Source organism: Microtus pennsylvanicus, chromosome 12, assembly GCF_037038515.1.
Source record: "Microtus pennsylvanicus isolate mMicPen1 chromosome 12, mMicPen1.hap1, whole genome shotgun sequence".
In the NCBI taxonomy this organism is placed as follows: domain Eukaryota; kingdom Metazoa; phylum Chordata; class Mammalia; order Rodentia; family Cricetidae; genus Microtus; species Microtus pennsylvanicus.
In genome coordinates, this window is record NC_134590.1 from 70,315,068 (window position 1) to 70,334,221 (window position 19,154).

The 19,154-nt window shown below is 45.3% G+C and overlaps 1 protein-coding gene across 1 annotated transcript in view; it reads left to right on the forward strand.

Moving 5' to 3' along the window:
• The window catches only part of Abca13 (ATP binding cassette subfamily A member 13), a 408,645-nt gene that overhangs the window by 88,189 nt on the left and 301,302 nt on the right, over nt 1–19,154 (forward strand). The window contains exons 21-25 of the mRNA XM_075943386.1: nt 4,864–4,976; nt 10,357–10,523; nt 11,198–11,277; nt 12,155–12,276; nt 17,875–18,069. Of these exons, the coding sequence (XP_075799501.1) occupies nt 4,864–4,976; nt 10,357–10,523; nt 11,198–11,277; nt 12,155–12,276; nt 17,875–18,069 (677 nt within the window). The remainder of the gene's footprint in view (nt 1–4,863; nt 4,977–10,356; nt 10,524–11,197; nt 11,278–12,154; nt 12,277–17,874; nt 18,070–19,154) is intronic.

The following is a 19,154-nucleotide window of genomic DNA, read 5'->3' on the forward strand; positions in this document are numbered from 1 at the left end:
GCATCCCACATCAGAGCAGAGTGTCTTCGGGCACAGAATTAAACTTGACTTTGCTCAGTGCCATTATGGCCACTGGTCTACTGGAAGGGGAGAGAACTTGATATCAGATAGACTGGAGTTCAGGGCTTCATGCTAGTTGACGAACACAGGGCATACAGAAGGATTTCTTTGAGCCTCAAAGAGGGTGAACTAATTTCTGTTTCAAAGAACAGTTGAGAAGACTAAATAGGAGGAGAGTGTAAACCCGTGATCTCCCTGAGGCCTTTCTGGGGACATGCATGTGGTGCCCACATTCTGGCTCTCTTTCCCTGGTTCTAGCACAGGCTGAGGCTGCGGCTCCCTGCCTGCCATGGGAAAGGCAGCCCCCAGGCTACAGAGAACAGCTCTTGGGAGAGTGGAGCTACTTCTGGTCTACTCACTGCTCTCCTCATAGTAAGAATGTTTCTTTGAACCCAGGAATTGGCTAACCCTTTGGATTGAAACATAAAAAAGTGAGGAACAGGGGGCCAAAGTGAACACAGATGATGCACCCGAAGCCTGAAGACCGTTGTGCAGGGGAGACCTACATTTCCATTTCCAGCTGGAGATGTCTATAAACATAGACGGTATTGCCAAACACCAAGTATTACATGTAGAATCACACAGCGTGATGCTCAATAAAATCTCACCATGCAGAGACATGCTTGGGGATATTAAATCAAATCTCTCTCTGCTTCTTTCTCTGGCATATAAAATTCAGCCATGTTTGAAGGCGCAATTATTTTGACATTTCACAGTTGGGTAAAGTAATGAATTTGCAATGAATGGAAACACTTACTGGTACCTGGATTTCCATGTGTTTTGCCATTCTGCATCAGAGATGCTGAATTAATATAACACATGAAGTGATGTTAGAAATTAATTTTTAGTTTTTATATTCCACTCGGGTGTGTCTGTTGTTTAAAGAGCTGCCTCACTTTCCTTACTAGGGCAGACCCTGTTCTAGAGAGTAGGAGATTGGGCAGAACCGGGAGGCTCTCATCAGGGGAAGTAGGAGGGCAATGGACCTCGACAGGCCGCTAGATCTTCTGTCACACAAGGAGTTGAGCTGTTGGAGTTGTTAATGTCATTGTTGTCACAGATGTAAGTTCAACATCATTTTTCTGTTCCTTCTGGTGTTAAATATGACAGCGGTGATCATGTCAGAGCCTGCTAAGTTCATGGAAGAGGAAAAAAAACTGTCACTGGGCATCCATTTTATTGTCCTCATACCACAAATTAGTGAACTTAGGAACAGAGAGCCTGAGTCATGCTTGGAAAGAGGGGTTCAAGGTCAGGAATGGAGAGGGCTGAGTGGCCTGAGTACGTGCTGTGTAAGTGTGAGGGCCTGCGTTCAGATCTCCAGCACTTATGTGAAAGTTGACTGTGGCTGTGGGTGCTTATAATCTTAGTGCCGGGGAGAGGGCAGGAACAGGTGGATCTTCAGAGCTTGCTGGGAGTAACTCTAGTCAGTTAGCCCTACATTCAGTGAAAGCTATTATCTTAGAACAAAAAGATGGAAAACAGATGGAAAAAGACACCTAATCTCCACCTGGCCTCTATGTGTACCAGCATACACAGGAACACACACACACACATGCACACATGTACACACATGGACATGCACCTTTCCAGCTGAAGAGATGGGTGGAGACAATAGGGCTTGGGGAACAATGTGGAGATCTAGCGAGGGCTGGCAGACCTGGAAAGCCAGGGAAGATCTCTAATGTGTCTTCAAGGTCAGAAGAGGTGCATGCTCAGGCAGAAGGGATTGGAGCAAAGCTTTGAAGAAGCAAGGGGTGTAGTAATAAGGAGCGTGGCGGGGCTGCGTCCCCAACACCCCAGCCGCCGGCTTCGGCTAGCTTATGGCCCGAAATAATTACACAGACACTGTATTCATTTAAACACTGCTTTGGCCCATTCCTATCTAGCCTCTTCTAGGCTAATTCTCACATATTAATTTAGCCCATTTCTAATCATCTGTGTAGCGCCCCTAGGTGCGCTTACTGGGAAGATTCTAGCCTAAGTCCATCCTGGGTCGGAGCTTCATCACGTGCGTCTGCCTGGGAGCTGGGCATGGCGTCTCTCTCTGAAGCGTCTGCTCCCCAGCGGAGAGCTGTCGAGTCTGACCTCACTTCCTCTTCCTCCCAGCGTTTTGTTCTGTTTACTTCTCCCACCTATCTCCTAACCAATGAGAGCCAAGCAGCTTCTTTTTATTTAACCAATGACCTTCCTCCATCAAAGGGTGTGTGTGTGTGTGGAGGAATAGGGCATCCTAGAGGGCAGAGGATACAGGTAAGAGCTGAGCTGTTCTAGTGTCAAGACTGCTAGATAGTCTTGGGGAGATGCCTGGAGGGTCTGCTGAGCAATGGGGACAGAGAGAGGACAGAGAGGTGACCAGAAACCTGGTACCCCTCCTTATAAGCACATCATTGTGATCTGACTAGGAAGAAGTGCAGGGCAAGGTCACCCTTTCCTTCCCCTCCCTCTTTATTTTCTTTCTTTGTTAGGGAGACAATGTCTCCCTATGTGGTTGAGGATGGCAGTAAATTCAGGATCCTCCTGCCTCAGCCTCCTAGATGCTAGGATTGCAGTAGAATACCTTCATGCTAGGATAAGGTGGAGCCTATTTGGTTTGGATGTGTTCTCTTAGTATACTGCCCAAACTAAGACATTTAAAAGTATTTATCATTAAGAACTTTTACTATTTGAAAGTTAACAAGTTTGGTTATTCATAAAATCATACTTTGGTTTCTATAGTGACCCAGCATCTCGAAGGTACTTAGTCATGTGCTAAATGCCAAGCAAAGGTGAGACTCTGACCCTGGGAGAGTGTGCAGTAAGCTGAACTCACAGGGCCCTGGACAGCCAGAGAAGGGAAGGGCAGGGCAGGGTGGGGAAGGGAAGGGAAAGGTGAGGCTGAGTTTGGAGAGATAGCTAGTTAGAGAGGAGACAGAAATCCCCTGCAGAAGACATGGGGTGGGGATAGGGGCATGAGGAACTTGGATTATGAGTGATCAGGAGGTAGAGGTGGTCAGTAGCTGGAGAAAAACGTGGGGCACAGCAGGAAACTTTCCAGATTTCTGTAATTGACCGGCTCTTTTTGAACTCAAGGTAGATGATATGGCAGGGGTAGTTGGCATATGGCTAGTACCTGCCGGGAGTCTGCTAATCTCCAGGGTGTGACCAGGTTGGGTGCTGTACAGAGACCAGAATCTATTAGGAAGTAGAGTGGAGGTGTGGAGACCAAGGCAAGGGAATGCCAAGGACGTTTCCAGATACGACTGGAGAGGGGTGGAGGATGGGGAAGTGGACACATGCAATTCATGCTCCCACAAGAGCATTCCGGGAATGAAAGAGTGGAATGATTATAACCATGCTAGGACAATGGGCAAGAGGTCTGTGCAAACCATAGTCAATGGGTATCCTTCCCAGAAAGCGTGTGAGAAGGGCCGGTGAATGGGAATTCCTCTTACAGGGGCACAGGAAAAGAGGCTGTGCTGGGGAGGCAGAAACTGCAAATGATTTCTATTCAATTAATTTAGCCCAGACAGATCTTTATTTACATTTCAGACTGAAACAGCATAGTATTAATACATAAAGAGGATATAATATTTGTACATAATGGTATGAAATTTAGCCTTTTAAAGAATGGGTTTCTGTCATTTGCACCAACATGGATGGGCCTGCTAGACATTGTGTTGAGTGAAGAAGCCGGACACCGAAAGCTACACATTGCAGTCATATGTGTAAAAGCTGAAACATTGATTTAGTGAAATGGGCAGTAGAATGGTGGGGACCAGAGGTTCCAGAGCTAGGGTGTCTGTCAGGAACAGAGATGCAGTTGGATATAAGGAACAACTTATGATATTTTACAACCTAGTGGAGTAACTATGTTTCTACTACTACTGGTTTATTCCGGGAGGCTACTACAGCCAGTTGGGTGTTTCAGAACAGCTACGTGAGAAGTCTCTGAATGCTCTCAGCACCAGGAAACACTAAATACCTGAAGTAATAGCTCGTAATGTCTTAGTTACTTTTCTTTTTAAAAAATATTTATTTATTATGTATACATTATTCTGTGTGTATGCCTGCAGGCCAGAAGAGGGCACCAGACCTCATTACAGATGGTTGTGAGCCACCATGTGGTTGCTGGGAATTGAACTCAGGACTTTTGGAAGAGTAGGCAATGCTCTTAACCTCTGAGCCATCTCTCCAGCCCTCTTAGTTACTTTTCTGTTGCTTTGATAAGACACCATGACCAAGGTGACTTATCGAAGAAAGGTTATTTGGGGCTTACAGTTTCAGAGGGTTCAAGTCCATGACATGGCAGAGAGCATAGTAGCAGGCAGTAATGGCACAGGAGCGTAGCTAAGTGCTCACATCACGAGACACAACCACAAAGCTGAGGAAGCTAATTGGGAACACTACGATCTTTTGAAGACTTAACGTCAACCCCCAGTTACACACCTCCTCCAACGAGGGTACATCCCCTAATCCTCCCAAACAATTCCACCACCTGGGGGCTAAACACTCCAACATTTGGGTCTATGGGGCCATTCTTATACAAACCGCCACAGCCAAATACCTTGATTTAGTGATTTACACTGTCTGGATGTGTGTAGAGAAAGGCAGGGTACTCTGTGAAGAGGTGTACTTACTATAAATGCATTAAAAACTCAAATGCTTTAAATGTTAAAGTTGTACCTTTATCTGTTTATGCATCTTGATGATTTAAGGAATATTTAGAAATTTGTATCTTTTCGAATCTTTGAAGAATGATTTTCTGAGATTGGACAGGTCAAGAGAGGACTGTCTATTAACATCTCCTCTTTCTTCTGGCAGAAAACCCTTTCCTTACTAAGGACATTCTGTGTGCTATGCTGAGTTGCAGGGGGATGAGGAGCCTGATCTTACCTGTTATGCAAGGAGTCACTTTGGTACATCACCATTACCAGGTTTGTCTTCTTTTATGTTTCAGAGAATTTTGCATTCATTACGGTCCAGGCAAGGCAGTGATATTGGCTCAGGCAAGGGAGTAGGGTCACTCAATAGTTGCACCTTGGTCCTCAGAATCAATGGGCCTCTGCTGTGTGGTCACAATGGGCATCAGCCCTGCAGAACTGTCAGCCTGCAGAGCTTGGCTTTGCAATCAGCTACAAGAGCTGCTTGGTAAAGTCTTAGGGATTTTACCAGTGGTGGTTAATCAGTTGCATCATTAAAACTCAAACTATAGACACATATGATTAAATAAATATGTTCAGAACAAAAGCAACAAGTACTTGGGACACATAGCTGTCTAGTTTTTGATATATTTTACTGCCTCTGTCCTGAGATCATGTACATTCGTGTCATCTGTATGAGGGTGGTATTCTGCTGCTGTGTGCTTGCTACTGAGCAGGGCTTCCTAGCTCTGTGTTCAGTAACATCATGCTTGCAGGAAGTGGGAAGTTTACACCAGGGAACTGGCAAATGCTCTCAGATTGTTGGTTTATCCGTCTATCTGTCTAACTATCTGTCTGTCATCTTCTCTCTCCCTTCCTTCCTTCCTTCCTTCCTTCCTTCCTTCCTTCCTTCCTTCCTTCCTTCCTTCCTTCCTTCCTTCTGATTCATTCATCTATCACATCTGCCTGTACATCCATCCAACCATCCATTCATCCGTCCATCTATTCACTTGTCCATCTGTTCATCCACCCACCCACCTACCCACCTACTGACCCATCTACCAGTTTATTGTCTATCACTTATTTATAATTTATGTTTTGGAAAGATAGTTTTTATTTCTTTATTTTTATTAGCACATATTAATTATTCATAACAATGAGCTTAATTATGACATTTTATACATGTATATAATATACTTTATCATATTCACCCTCATTATCCCCTGCTTCTTACTCCTTTCCATTCCCACTGCTAATCATTTTATTTATGCAGTGTATTTTGATCATATTCTTTTCCCCTGATTCCTCCCAGATCCTTCCCGCTTTCTTACCCAACCAACTTCATGTTCTTTTTCTCCTTTACACACCTGTCACCCCTCTCCAAATGAAAATCTAAATGAACAAAAAGTTCAATAATGCAAAAATATTCGAACCAAACAATAATAGAAAATAAAAGTCACGAAAGAAAAAACATGGAGTCCCTTTTGCGTTGGCCAGCTGCTCCTGGGCGTATGTCCTGCTCTGGAGTGGCATTCTGTTGGGGAAACCTGATTTTCTCCTTCCCAGCAGGTATAAATTGCAAATGGTGCAAGGGTTAGGGATGGGGCTTTATGTACACTTCTCCTTCTCAGTGCTGGAATTTTTTCTGTTTTGACCTTGCTCGGGTCTCATGTGTGCTATCACAGCTTATTTCTGTAAGTTCCATATATGCATCAGTCTTCTTATGTCTGAAAAATGCTGTTTCTATGGAGTGCATGGCATGCTGTTAAATCATCGGCCAAAAGGGTCCCAAACCCCAGCATCCCCTCCCCTGATGAAGCCATTACCTTAGCAAGGTAGTTTTTAAATACTTGCTGTTCCATGTGGCCTTAAGTAGCTGAGAACATTGACAAATGCCAAAGACCGACAGCTGATGAGACCCTGCCTGGCAGTTTCCTTCCTCATTAACGTGTACAGATACTCAGGAATCCCACCCAGGTGCTCCAACTTAGAGTGAACTAGAGTGTGATTTTTATATGGGGCCCATTCATATAAATTAAAGGCCAGAGTCCCTGAGAAGCTGGAATAATGGCAGTGTTTTTCTAGAAATAAGGTAAAGACTTGGGTTTTATCTAGGGACAGTTCAGAGTGTTTACTGTTTTTGTGGTAAAGTGACCCTTTCGTCACAATTCAGTGTTGAGTTCTCCTGTGATTCGGAGAGACATAACCGACAGGACCGTTCATTGCTAGATAATATCTCAGTGATGTAGCGAGGGCCTAACAGGCTGCTCTCCTGAGGAAGCATGAGAAGGTGGCAAGAGCTGTGGTCTGTCAGGGTGAAGCCCTGAGGAGCCCGCCAGATAACTGCCCTGGCAACCCTAGAGTTTTCTTTTTTGTGTTGATATATTTAAATAGTTCCTTTAGTTTCAGACTGTGCACACCTTTGTTTGGAAAAGACAGACCTTCTATAATCTAAAAATTCCCAATGTATTTCAAAATCTAAAACTTGGGGTACCAACATGACACCATACTTAAAAATACATACATGACATACCACAGTCAAAGTACAGGTGCACTGACGTGCTAAATAGGATGCCTTGAGACTGTGTGCATAGAGTACAGTTAGAGTAGGCTTCTAGCCTTACTGTACCTCATGATTTGTAGCTGCTGTGTAGTGAGATGCCTTGTAGCTGCCAAAGGAGAAAGATGCTGAACCTTACCAGTAGGCTACAGCCTCATGATGATACACAGATGGAGATGTAAGAGCTGTCTAGGAATACGCCTAAGCTATTGGCCAGTGTTGTAATTAATATAGTTTCTGTGTGATTATTTGGGTCTGGGTGGCCAGGACATGAACGGGCAGTCTCCTACTTGAGATATTCCACTATTCAGAAAGACCTGAATTGGAAAAACTTCTGGCCTTAAGCATTATTTAGATAAGGCAAATTCAGCTGCATTACATGTGGAAAAAAAACCCCAAATCTTATTTTTTGAATGCTGAGAGAAGTTTATGATAATAAAATGGTCAGCATGGCCCAGATTTTGAAGCAACTGACCCCAAGGCATCATTCATAGTTCAAATCAGTGTGTGTGTGTGTGTGTGTGTGTGTGTGTGCACGCGCGCTAGGAACTCTGACTGGATAAAGAGCAGACGCCCCTGCTTCGATGGTAAAAGCACACTGTTGCTCATGTGAGGACGCAAGCATGCCTTAGTTTGTTTCCTGTTGCTGTGATAAACACCATGACCAAAAACAACGTAGGGGAAGAAACCGTTCATTTGGCTTACAGGGTTCATCCTCAGGGGGAACCAAGGCAGGACCCTGAACCAGAAATCCTCTGGTAAAGCTGCCTCTTGCGCTGCTCCAGGTTGCATTCAGCTAGCTTTTTATGCACTCTTGGCCTTGGATGGTATCATCCATAGAGGACTGGGCCTTCTCTGTCAATTACCAGTGAAGAATATGCTTTAGAGACATGCCCACAAGCCAGTCTGAGGGAAACATCCTCAGCTGTGATTTCCTCATGGTAGGAATATCAATTGGCAGCCTTGAGATTAGCTACCACAGAGGGTCCAGGGTACTCAGTGTGTAAGTCCTTCGGAAATGTAAATCCTCTCTGGGTGATATCATGGGGTTTCTCTAGGTTAGGATCAGGTAGGCAAAGGGTTTGATGCTATGTTTAACGGTTTGATGCCTAAGTAGTCTACTGTGCGGTTTGTTTAGTACCAGCAGGGGGCTCCACTCACCAATGCACATGATCCACAGGCGGACAACTCTGAATGTCAGCTCTGCATCCGCTCCCTCATTGTGTTCCCAGCAGCAGAAAGTAACTGTCTTGGGCTAAGTAGAAACCTGAAATTAGGTTTTAAAAGACATTAATGCCCACAGATTTACACTGGTGCGTTGACCGGAATCAGGGAACGTGGCTGGAATGGCAGGTTGGCTTGGGGGCTTCTGAACACTTCCCCAAGTCTAATTCTTTGGACCCAGCAGTGCCTACTCCTCTGCTTAGTCCCTGGGTGATGCAGGCCTGCTTCACTCAGAGAAGGAGGGCTTGTGTGCCACCTTTGACACATGGTGGCTCTTCACTCGCTCAAGGCTGTAGATTAACAAGGTCAAGTGCCAGTTTTTATGTTCGATACTTTTTACCTGCAGCCTGGTCCATCTATACTTAAAGATGTTGGAATATGTCTTTTATCACTCCCTGCTACTGGAGAGGGCTGTCCACTTTATCTCTCTGCAATTCTTTCTATGTCAAAGTTAGTATTTTGTTAAACGTAAGAATAACACTAGCAGTAGAAGTCTTATCTGTGCATCAGACTCATGATGAGCTAGGAGGTCTAGGCGGGTGCATACAGTGTGGAGAGGCTCAAAGAGATGAGGCGAGCTCCACCTGTGTTCTCAGAAGTGGGTCAAGGTGTCAGTCGATGCGCATTGCACCTAATATTCTTGTCACAGCACAGCACGGTGCCAGGAGAGACCTCTATGGAGGAAGGGGGCATCGGGTCTCTGACATGTTAGATGAGAGCCTCACTCTCAGGGGCAGGAGAAAGCACAGCACATGAAAGGAACATGCTAGAAATGGACAGAGATACAGCCTCGCCCTCTCGGTCTTGCAGGGGTGTGCCTGCCATTGCTGCCATTTGCTCCTTTCTGCTCTCATGGGGACATTCGGGAACAAGCCGGGCCTCAGTACCCATGGCAGAGCAGTGAAGGGGGTGGGGAAGGAGGCTGCATCTGTGGGGATGTCAATAGTGGACGTCTAAGTGAAGAATGGAGTGAAGCCGGGTGTCCTTTCATATTCCAGCACAAGCCTGCTCTGCCGTTGCTCCGGCCAAGGCTCTGTGTGGTCCACAGTGTTGAAATCTCAATCTTCATCTCGCTGGTCTTAGTGCAGTTTTCTTTCCATTTTGGTGACTAAGTTATTTGAGTTATCATCTCTTCTAGATTCATGTATGTTATGCAGATGGCACGATTCTTTCTTTCACATGGCTGGATAATATGTTATAGTCCATGTAAGGCTTTTTGTTTTTATCAGTTCATTTCCCAGAGGACCTCAGGTCAATTCCCTGTCTTGCTCGCTGTGTATGATGCTGCAGTGAGCAGAAGGTGGACAGTCTCTCACTTCTGGTTTCCCTTCCATTCGATACAGACCCGGGAGCGGTTTTTGGGATGGTACAGTAGTTTTGAGGAACTCATATATTATATTCTTTAATGACAGGACTACTTTGCCTGCACGGGGTCCCTTTACTCCATGTCTTCAACATAATCCTTCCTTGCATTTCAAATAATAGACAGCTTAGAAGATTTGAGGATAAAATCTCCCTGCAGGTTTTACTTGCACTTCCGTGACTGGCGGTGTAGACCTCATACACCGGCTCTTCGTGCTAACCGTTTCTACATTACCAGGTCTGTGGCCATTTTTTTCATGTTGACACTTTATTTATTTATTTTTTTCTGTTGAATTGTGAGTCACCCAGAGGAGCTGGAAACTGGGCTCTGAAAACCTAGTGCCAGATAACAGGGTGTGTCGTGCTTTCTGTCCAGCGTTGCAGAGGAAGCTGTCGGGCTCGATTCTATTATTGCGCATGCGCAGAGGAAATAGACCTGTTCCTGCCGCTTCGGGACATAACCAGAAGTCTACATTTACCTGAGAACCAGCCTCAATATCGTGACCTCTGTCACCTCCTGTTTTCTAGGAAATGGGAAAGATATGGTTCTCATCGGATCAGCTGGACTGTGAACGTCTTAGCAGGAGTCTTTCCAGCGCCTTAGAAGGCTTCAAAAGCAGCTTGCAAGATGCTTCTAGCCAAGGCTGCACGTGCCGGCAGCCTCTGGTGGGAACAGTTCAGCAGCACATGCACAGGTCAGTGTCGCCGGAGCTTGCTCCCTCCCTAGTATTCTCAGTCTTCAGCAAGATGTGTGCTTAAGTTACCGATTTCAGATAACATTGGTGCCATTGGCTTTCCACAAATACACGTTTAAATGTAAAACACAAGAGCAACTTCTGTATCAGGTGAACTTTATAATGAGCAAGACCCTGGGTCAGGAGTTATGATCCAGGATGTCAGTATGGTATTAAATAGAAATATGAGAGCAGTCAAATGGTTTCAAATATCTTCATATTTGATTAAAACTTTTCAGTGTGTTCTAGAAGTGTGAGCCCCGAGGAGAAGGTCAGGGGCTGTACGTTCTGCAGAGGACGTGGACACAGGGAAGTGGAGTACTTTCGGTGGCTGCACTAATTTCTCAGACACTGTAGTCTGTTTTATCTGTCTCCTACATCTGCGAGAAGCCATTTATCGTGCGTCTTATTGCCATCACCGTGATTCATTTGCTGGGTTGGACTGAGTGAGGACGTATTGGAGCCCTGGTGTTGATGAAACTCACACACAGATGGTATCAGAGGACAGAGGGTGTCCGTTTATCAGAGGGAACCTGTGTTTTCTAGCCTGGCTCCTGGAACTGAGGCAGGGTTTTTCACTCCAGCCTTGCTTCTGCTGTTTGATCTTGTCTAATTTTAATTTGCTGTCACTTTAGGTTGATCAAAAGTCTTAAGGAGACCTGGATGACAAAGATTCCTGTTCTGATGTTTCTTAGCAATTTCACAGTCACAGAAGGTATGTGGTTTCCAAACTTGCTCAATTGCAAATCAAATTTAGCATTTCAGCCCAGTATATGTTAAAATAAAACATAGAAAGGAAAGTTGTCAAAGGTTAAAGAAGAGGAGGCCTTGAGTCGAGAGGGGTTGGGAGACAGAAGAGGGTTAGGAGGGAGGAGAGGGAGGAGAAATGGTGTGATGTTTTAATTTAAAAAACAAAGTAAAATAAAATTTGATGTTTAATTCTAATAAATTAGAACACAAAAACAAGAGTTGTGCTATATGTCACCTAAAACAAAACAAGACACCAACTGAACAATTTAGAGCATGGCTAGTTGCTGGGTTTCAGGCTTCAGAAAGACATTTCCAAGTCCTGAGGTCCCAAAAGTCAGGCAAAGGTAGGAATCCTGTGTTGTCTGGATTTTTCACTGACCTTTCGTCCTTCCACGAACCACTTGATCCCATGAGTCTCTGTCCCATCCACACAGCTCCTAAAACTCACACAGTATCCACATGGCAACATCACTATGACGTGTGACAAATTCTCACACATCCTTAGGTGATGGTTTTCTTATTTAAGGAAGTGAAGACTAGGTCTTCTGAGTACATGATCACTATTTATTCAGAAAGAGTCCTTTCTAAAGTGAGTCTCAAAACATTCAGGACCCAGAGTCAACCATCCACTAGATGAGACCACAAAACCGAAAGTTCTTATCGACTTAAATGAGAAGTAATCTCAGATCCCCCTAGAAGAGGAACTCTTTAATTAGTGTCTACTATAAGCTGGGCACCAGGAGGGAAACTTCTTATTTAGGTCACAACATCAAATTTTGTTTTAAATCAATAAAACTTCTGAAAATTTACTATAATTTTTTTTCCTTTTGTGTATTCTTCAGATGTAAAAGTAAAGGACTTGATGAAGAACCTGAGCAGATTAACCGAGGACCTTCGTTCCTCCTTCCCCATCTCAGACGAGACCATCCAGAGCATCTTAGAAGCCACCATTTCCCATTCAAAGGTACAGGGCTGCTTTCCATTGGAAGGAACCCTCCCAACTGCAGGCGCTCTAACACCTTTCTCTGCCTCCTCCTCCCTGTTCCACGGCTGGGGGAAAGGATGTCTGCACAAATGATGTAGTTAAAAGCAGAGGAGCATATGAGAGCAGGCAGGGACCTGTCGGATGTCAACACCTCGTGATATAACTTGGTCACATTGCCTTCCTTTGGGACAGAAATGATGAGGTTTCTGGCAGCATTCATTTTAGTGATTTCTCACCCTAATTCATGAAGTCCATTAAGTTTGTGTATGGTTCCAAACGTGTCATAAATCTCAAATCTCCAAAGAAAGCTACTTAAAAATATATAATCTACCATGGCGGAGAGTCACTGTGTCCTCTGGTCATGTTGTGTGGTCATAGCGGATGAGCAGTGCCGGGCTCAGGCTTCCCTGGCATGGCTGAGAAGGGTTGGGTAAGGACATGGAACGAGGAGTAGTTAAAGCCCTTACGCCTTGTGTTTTTTATCTCTTAACTTGCCAAATTGGTGGAGGGGAATTGCTTATTGGTGGAGATGGGAGCGGATGGCAACCATGTTGGCCCCTTGCTACCTGAATCTTTAGCTGATTTTTTTTAAACACATGAATGCTTCAATTGACATTCGCTCAGGCTCCCATATAAATTTAATTTCATGTCAATTCCGACTAATTGGGGCTAAACGCAAGCGTAGTTAGTAGACTCATTAACAGTTAATCTAAATTAAGAAAGAAATAGATAAAACGCTAGAAATCCAAAATGCCAACTCTAGTATCACAAAGTTACTTATCACAAGAAGGGCCATATCTATTTTCGATAAAAGTATCAACTGCATTTCATCGGATACGACATGCCCTGGAGATGTGGGGATGAAGGGGGAGGGGCCCTCCACGGAGAGCGGAGCAGCGCTGACATTTCTTCAACTAGGCAGTGTTCAGTGGGAATCGTGGCTGCTGTGGATTGAACATGGCAGTGTGGAGCATCTAACAGGAAGCCCTGGCAGAGGCTGGAATATGTTTGCAGCAGTGTACAGGTGCCTGCACGAAAGTGTCCCGGATAACCTCAGTTCGGTAGTCTTTCACATCTTCTGAAGTTCCGGCCTTGCTGCCTGCTTAAAATCAAGCAGCCACCAGGTGTCGCTGATGTTCTATGGTGGGAGGGACTGTGCAGCGAGCTAGTGGATTATGCAGGGCCTATTGCAGTACGGAGGCTCCCCCCCCCCCTCCCCCGCTCCGATCTATGTACATTTCCCTGCATCGCCATAAACGACTGTGGTCACCTAAATAGATGGATCCACGGGTAATTGGACAGGGATTAAACAAACGCATTCTCATTGTTCAAACACGTACGTACACATGTCCAGGACTTCACACGTGTCCACAGCTGCTTAGCAGGTAACACGTTGGGCTCTGTTTTTTTCTAGAGCCTCAGGTTGATGGCCACTTTTTGTCTGTTGTCCCGTCTCCTTTTGTTTGTCCCTGGCTTTCTTCCCCATAGCCTCAGTTTGCAAATTAGTCAGTTTACAAATTCATCACTTTGATCTCATTCCAAGCTGTGGGTGACCTACAAGGTACATTTTTTTTTTCAGTGCTGGGTCTCTTGGGATGTTTCAAAAACCCTTTGCTTGCTTTTCCTTTTGTCCACTCAAGATGGTCCCTTGCATCAAGCATGGTTGTTAGACGGTGTACCTCAGAGGCATTGCTCTAAGGAGCCAACCTTCTGTTAGGAGAGCTCATTGAATATGCCATGCTGACAGTGTAAATGAAGACAATGGAAAGCCTTGTGACATACATGTCACACAGTGATGGAGACAGGCAACCACAGGAAACACGACTGGGCGGGGACATTGAAGATGGAATTAGAACACTGTGAGCCATAGTACTAGAAGTGCCGAAGGAGGCAAGGGCAGGCTGGCAAGTTGATGCCTGGCTGTTTTTCCTTCCTTGCCAGGGTTCATGTGGGCAGTTCCCTCCTTTCTTGAACATTGGCACCTGTCATCAAAGCCCAGCATCCCATCACTAATTGAGAAGATGCCTTATAGCTGAATCTCATGGAAGTATTTCCTCAGCTGAGGCTCCTTCTTTCCTCTCTGGTGACTAGCTTCTGTCGAGTTGACACCCGAAACCAGCCAGTACAGCATTCAAACCACAGATCAGCAGAGTCACTGGTCCATTTCTACGGTGGCTGCATTGCTATGTGTGTGCCCTTGCTGCTCCCCAAAAGACTGAGCAGGGCTTCTCCCTCCTGCTCACATTTTATCCATACCCCAGTGCATACAGTTATTAGCGGGGCCACAGCAGAGCCATGTTCTCGGCTCTGCTCTTGACCCATGTCCCCTAGGGTGCAAGCTCTTGCTGACAATGGCGAGTGCTTCTTGTGTGGATCTTCACTAGGTTAGGTTTATAGTGAACAAATGTCCATGTGACTGGATCTATCTGCCCCGAGTGGTCCCTGGTCTTCCAGCAGATTTCCGCTTAAAACATGGACGTGCGCTAAACATGTCAGAAACGCAGTGTCTTTGTCCTTGAGAGAGGGAAGTGATAACTGGTCTCAGCAAAGCCTGCTGCACACTGTATGGAAACAGCGCATGTTCCTAAGCAAGCAGCAGCGTTTCCTTAGCTTTATACTCCTCGCCTGTGCTACTTGATTCAGGCAGCCTTCCAACCGGAAAAGCAGGCATAATAATACTTACCAAGGATAAATAGCAAAAGTGGAAAACCACACAAAGGTGTGTCAACCAACCTACCAGAAGCTCCTGCCCTTGGGTGGTGTCGTGGGGTCTTGGTGGGATCTTCTTTATTTGGTAAGTGAGGTGCCCAAAAATTCAAGACAAACAGTTTTACCCTTGAGAAAATTCTAAGAAATAAAGCTCAGTTCTAAGAGCTGGCACCGTTGAATGTCACACTGCCGAGTGGTGGGGACGGAGGCTCTCAGCAAGCATGGGATAACTCTCATGGGACCAGCTTGGGTTCCAGCCCACCCAGAGATGGGAGCAGTTCCTTTGCAGTTGAAGGCATGTGTCTGGATGAGCTCCACCTCCCTGCAAAGTTCTAGCCTGGAGCCGATAATTTACAGAACCGTGCAAATGTAGCAATGAATGCCTGGTTAGTGCCCACACCACACCCTCTGGGATCCCTGGGAACTTCCATGCACATCTGGAAATAGCTATGAAGCTGCCTTATACAGAAAAGCCTTCTGCTTAGCTACATGTGAAGCTAACATTATTCTAATGTCCCTGTCAGGGTAGGTTTTTTTTAATGAAAATAATATTAAACAATCAGATTTTATTTAAGGTGGATTCCTCTCCTTGACATGACAAGCCTCATCTAATCATTCAGGACCTTAAGAAAAAAGCTGCTGAGGTCCCCTGAAGAGAAGGGGGTGCAGCCTTTGGGTGCTTTTTAAACTTGAGCTCCTCTTTGGGAGCTCAGCATCTGGTCCACTACATAAATTGTTCTAGCAAGTCCCCAGAATGCCTGAGCCAACTTCTCTAAAATAAATCTTGCCTGCCTTCCTGCCTTCCTTCCTTCCTGTCTTCCTGCCTTCCCTTCCTCTCTGTTTCTTCTTCTTTTTTTTTTACTGCACATGTGTTTGCATGTGTGTATGCAAATTTGTGTGTGTGTGCATGCACACACAGGTATGTGAGTTTATGTGTGAATGGAGGTCATGGGGAAATATTGGCATCATTCTCTATCATCTTCATTGAGGCTACATCTTTCTTGGAAACCATAGCTTGCTGATTCAGCAAGTCTGACTAGCTAGCTTGGTTTTGGGATTTCTTGTCTCTAGTCTCCCCCTCTCACTCATCCTCCTGGTTCTAGGCTTATAGGTAGGCTATTATGGCTATGTTCTATTTAGATACTGGGGTTTGAAGAACAAACTTCCTTCCTCATGTTTGTTCAGAGCGTGTTTTATCTGGCTAGCTGTCTCTTCAGCTCCTCAATCCAGGTTTCCAAAAGAAGTCCCCTCTCTGTGTCTCTGTCTCTTATTTTTAGTCTCTGGGGATCCCTGACTGATAGACTGTACTGTCTCTTAATGAGTTTGTAGTGCATGGAAGCACCAAGTGAGCTTTCTTTGACTGCAAGGCTTCTTTTTTTAAAAAAAATTTTATTGATTTTTATTGAGCTCTACATTTTTCTCTGCTCCCCTCCCTACCTCTCCCTTTTTCTTCAACCCTATCCCAAGGTCCCCATGCTCCCGATTTACTCAGGAGATCTTGTCTTTTTCTACTTCCCATGTAGATTAGATTTATGTATGTCCCTCTTAGGGTCTTCATTGTTGTCTAGATTCTCTGGGATTGTGATTTATGGGCTGGTTTTCTTTGCTTTATGTTTAAAAGCCACTTATGAGTGAGTACATGTGATAATTATCTTTCTGGGTGTGGGTTACTTCACTCAAAATGATGTTTTCTAGTTCCATCCATTTGCCTGACTTCAAGGCTTCTTATGGTCACATGATTAGGGATCACACAATGAGTGTCAGCTTAGGTACGTTTCAGCAGCTGTACCCAGGGTAGTATAAACATGCAGTAGGGTGTCTAGTTGCTTGTGTTTTGTTTTCTTTGTAATTTTGTTATAAGCTCAGTGACTGAAAGAGGAGCCTCAGTGAGGAGGCCCCTGAGTCCTTGTGTCATGGAATACCAATGGCGTATGAACAGATAGAGTCTGTCTTCTGGGCCTCCTTCAGAGCTTGGATGCTTTTATTTGCTAGGGAACCCATGGAAAGCTTGGAAATCCCTTTTTCAACCAAGAAGTAAGAGAGGCAAAAATTGGTTTAAAAATGCCAGTTTCCTACACGATGACAACGAAGAGGGAAAGACCTAGTAAACTGAAAGCAGAGAGGAGTGAAGCGGCTTCCTCGGAGAAGGCCCAAGAGCTTGGGACAAGTTTCCTCGGAGAAGGCCCAAGAGCTTGGGACAGGTGGCCTCAGGGTCGCCGCATAACCAGTGGGTGCTCCAGAGCCCTGCAGAGAGAGAGAGAGGGATGGAAGGTTCCACACCAGTGCTATCAGTGCGCCAGCAAAGGCAAGCTGAACGCACAGACAGTGACTCGCAATTTCCAACAAGGTTCCATTTAGAATGCTGGAAATGGAACAGAGAGCTGGCCTCTGCAGTGCTCTGGATCCAGGTTGATCCCCCAAAGGCTCATGCTGTCAATGCATGGTCCCTTCAGGAGGTGGCTTCCTAGCTGGAGGAAGTTAGTTTATAGGGACTGAGACCTTAATGCCCTTAAAGGGGACATTGGGAGCCTCAGCCCAGCTTTCTTTCTCTTCATTTCCTGGTCACCATGAAGTGATCAGCTTGGTTCCCCAGTGTGTACCCCACCAAGGGGTGCTTTCACCAGGTTTGTAGACTGTGCAGCAAGACCCCTCTAACCATGAAGCAAAACAAGCCTTGCTTCCTTCTGGGTGTTTGCTGGGCCGTTTTGTCCCAGTCATGAAAAGCTAACAGAGGGACTGTGTCTGTGAGTCTTCAGTGTGCAGTTTCCAGGGGTTTGTTTTTTCTTGGGAAAGTGGGGGTGGGGTGGGGGTTTTGAAGCTTAATCTGTGCTGGCCTTGCTTCCCTCTGATCCACACGCTCCTCCGCAGTTTCTCTCCAGTGTCCTCACTGTGGCTTTGTCTGGAAAGTGTGATGAGGAAAGTCTTCATCTCCTGTTGACATTTCCCAACAATGAGAAATCCTGGTTCGCCACAAGGGAGCTCTGCAGCCTGCCTGGGACTCAAGTGTTCTCTCTGCTTGTGATGATGGGCCAGAACCTGAACCTGAGGAACTTCATTTACAAAGTAAGGGCGGAGTCCTTGGGGGAGTGGGGCCCTGCAGGGTAGCTGCTCCTGTGGTTGTGCTGACCATACACTGGCTGTGTCTTGTCTGCACCCTCAGACCTCAAACCCAAGGGTGTTTGGTATACCTTTTTTCTAGAAAAGGGTGTGATGTATAGAACTTATGTGTAATCTTCCATCTCTGATTTCTGTCGCTGTGGTCACTGCCACGACCAGAAGCAACTTAGGGACGAAAGGGTTGATTTCACTTTACACTTTCATGTCGTAATTCATCCTTGAAGGAACTCAAGACAGGAACTAAAGCAGAAGCCGTGGACAAGTGTTGCTTCTTGACTTGCTCCCTGTGGCTTGCTTAGCCTGGTTTACTTACAGCTTCTAGGACTACTGGTACTGCCCACAGTGAACTGAACCCTCCCACGTAAATCACTACTTAATAAAATGCTCCGAAGGCTTGCCTACTTGCCAATCTAATGGAAGCATTGTTTTCCAATTTTGGTTCCTCTTCCCAGCTTTGTCTGGTTTGTGCCAAGTTGACAAAAAAACAAAAACAAAAAAAACCCAAAACCAGCTAGCATGTTTTCTATATGCTATGATTTCTCTACAGCATGTATAATACCCAAGAGCTAATAAATGCTATATAAATACTTGTTATTACTGCATTCCCTTTGGAGTACTGATAAGAAAAGTATCTATACTATATATACATTTTTTTGGCCTTCAGGTTGTTTAAATCTATGGATGACCCATTGTCCTAATACTAGCTGCAGCTTGGGACCAACAATCAGGGCTTCTGTGGCAGCCTCAGTCACATGGGGTTGGGAGTGGCATCTCAGTGAGATTTTGTCAAATAAATGGACGTCTAGAAGATCATGTCAGGTGTCCATGGGGTCAGGGTCCTTGAAACATTGGGCACAACATGGTAGTGAGGAGAGGGACACCAGAAAGAAATGTCATGAGGCCCTATAGTCAAATCTCTCTCCTTGCTAAGAGGCAGCATCCTGAGTATCTGAGGAAGCAGGGTTGAGCCTGGTTCTTTCCTAAGCTGCCAAGGCAGATGTGCCTACCATGCTGTGGCCCTCACCTTCTTT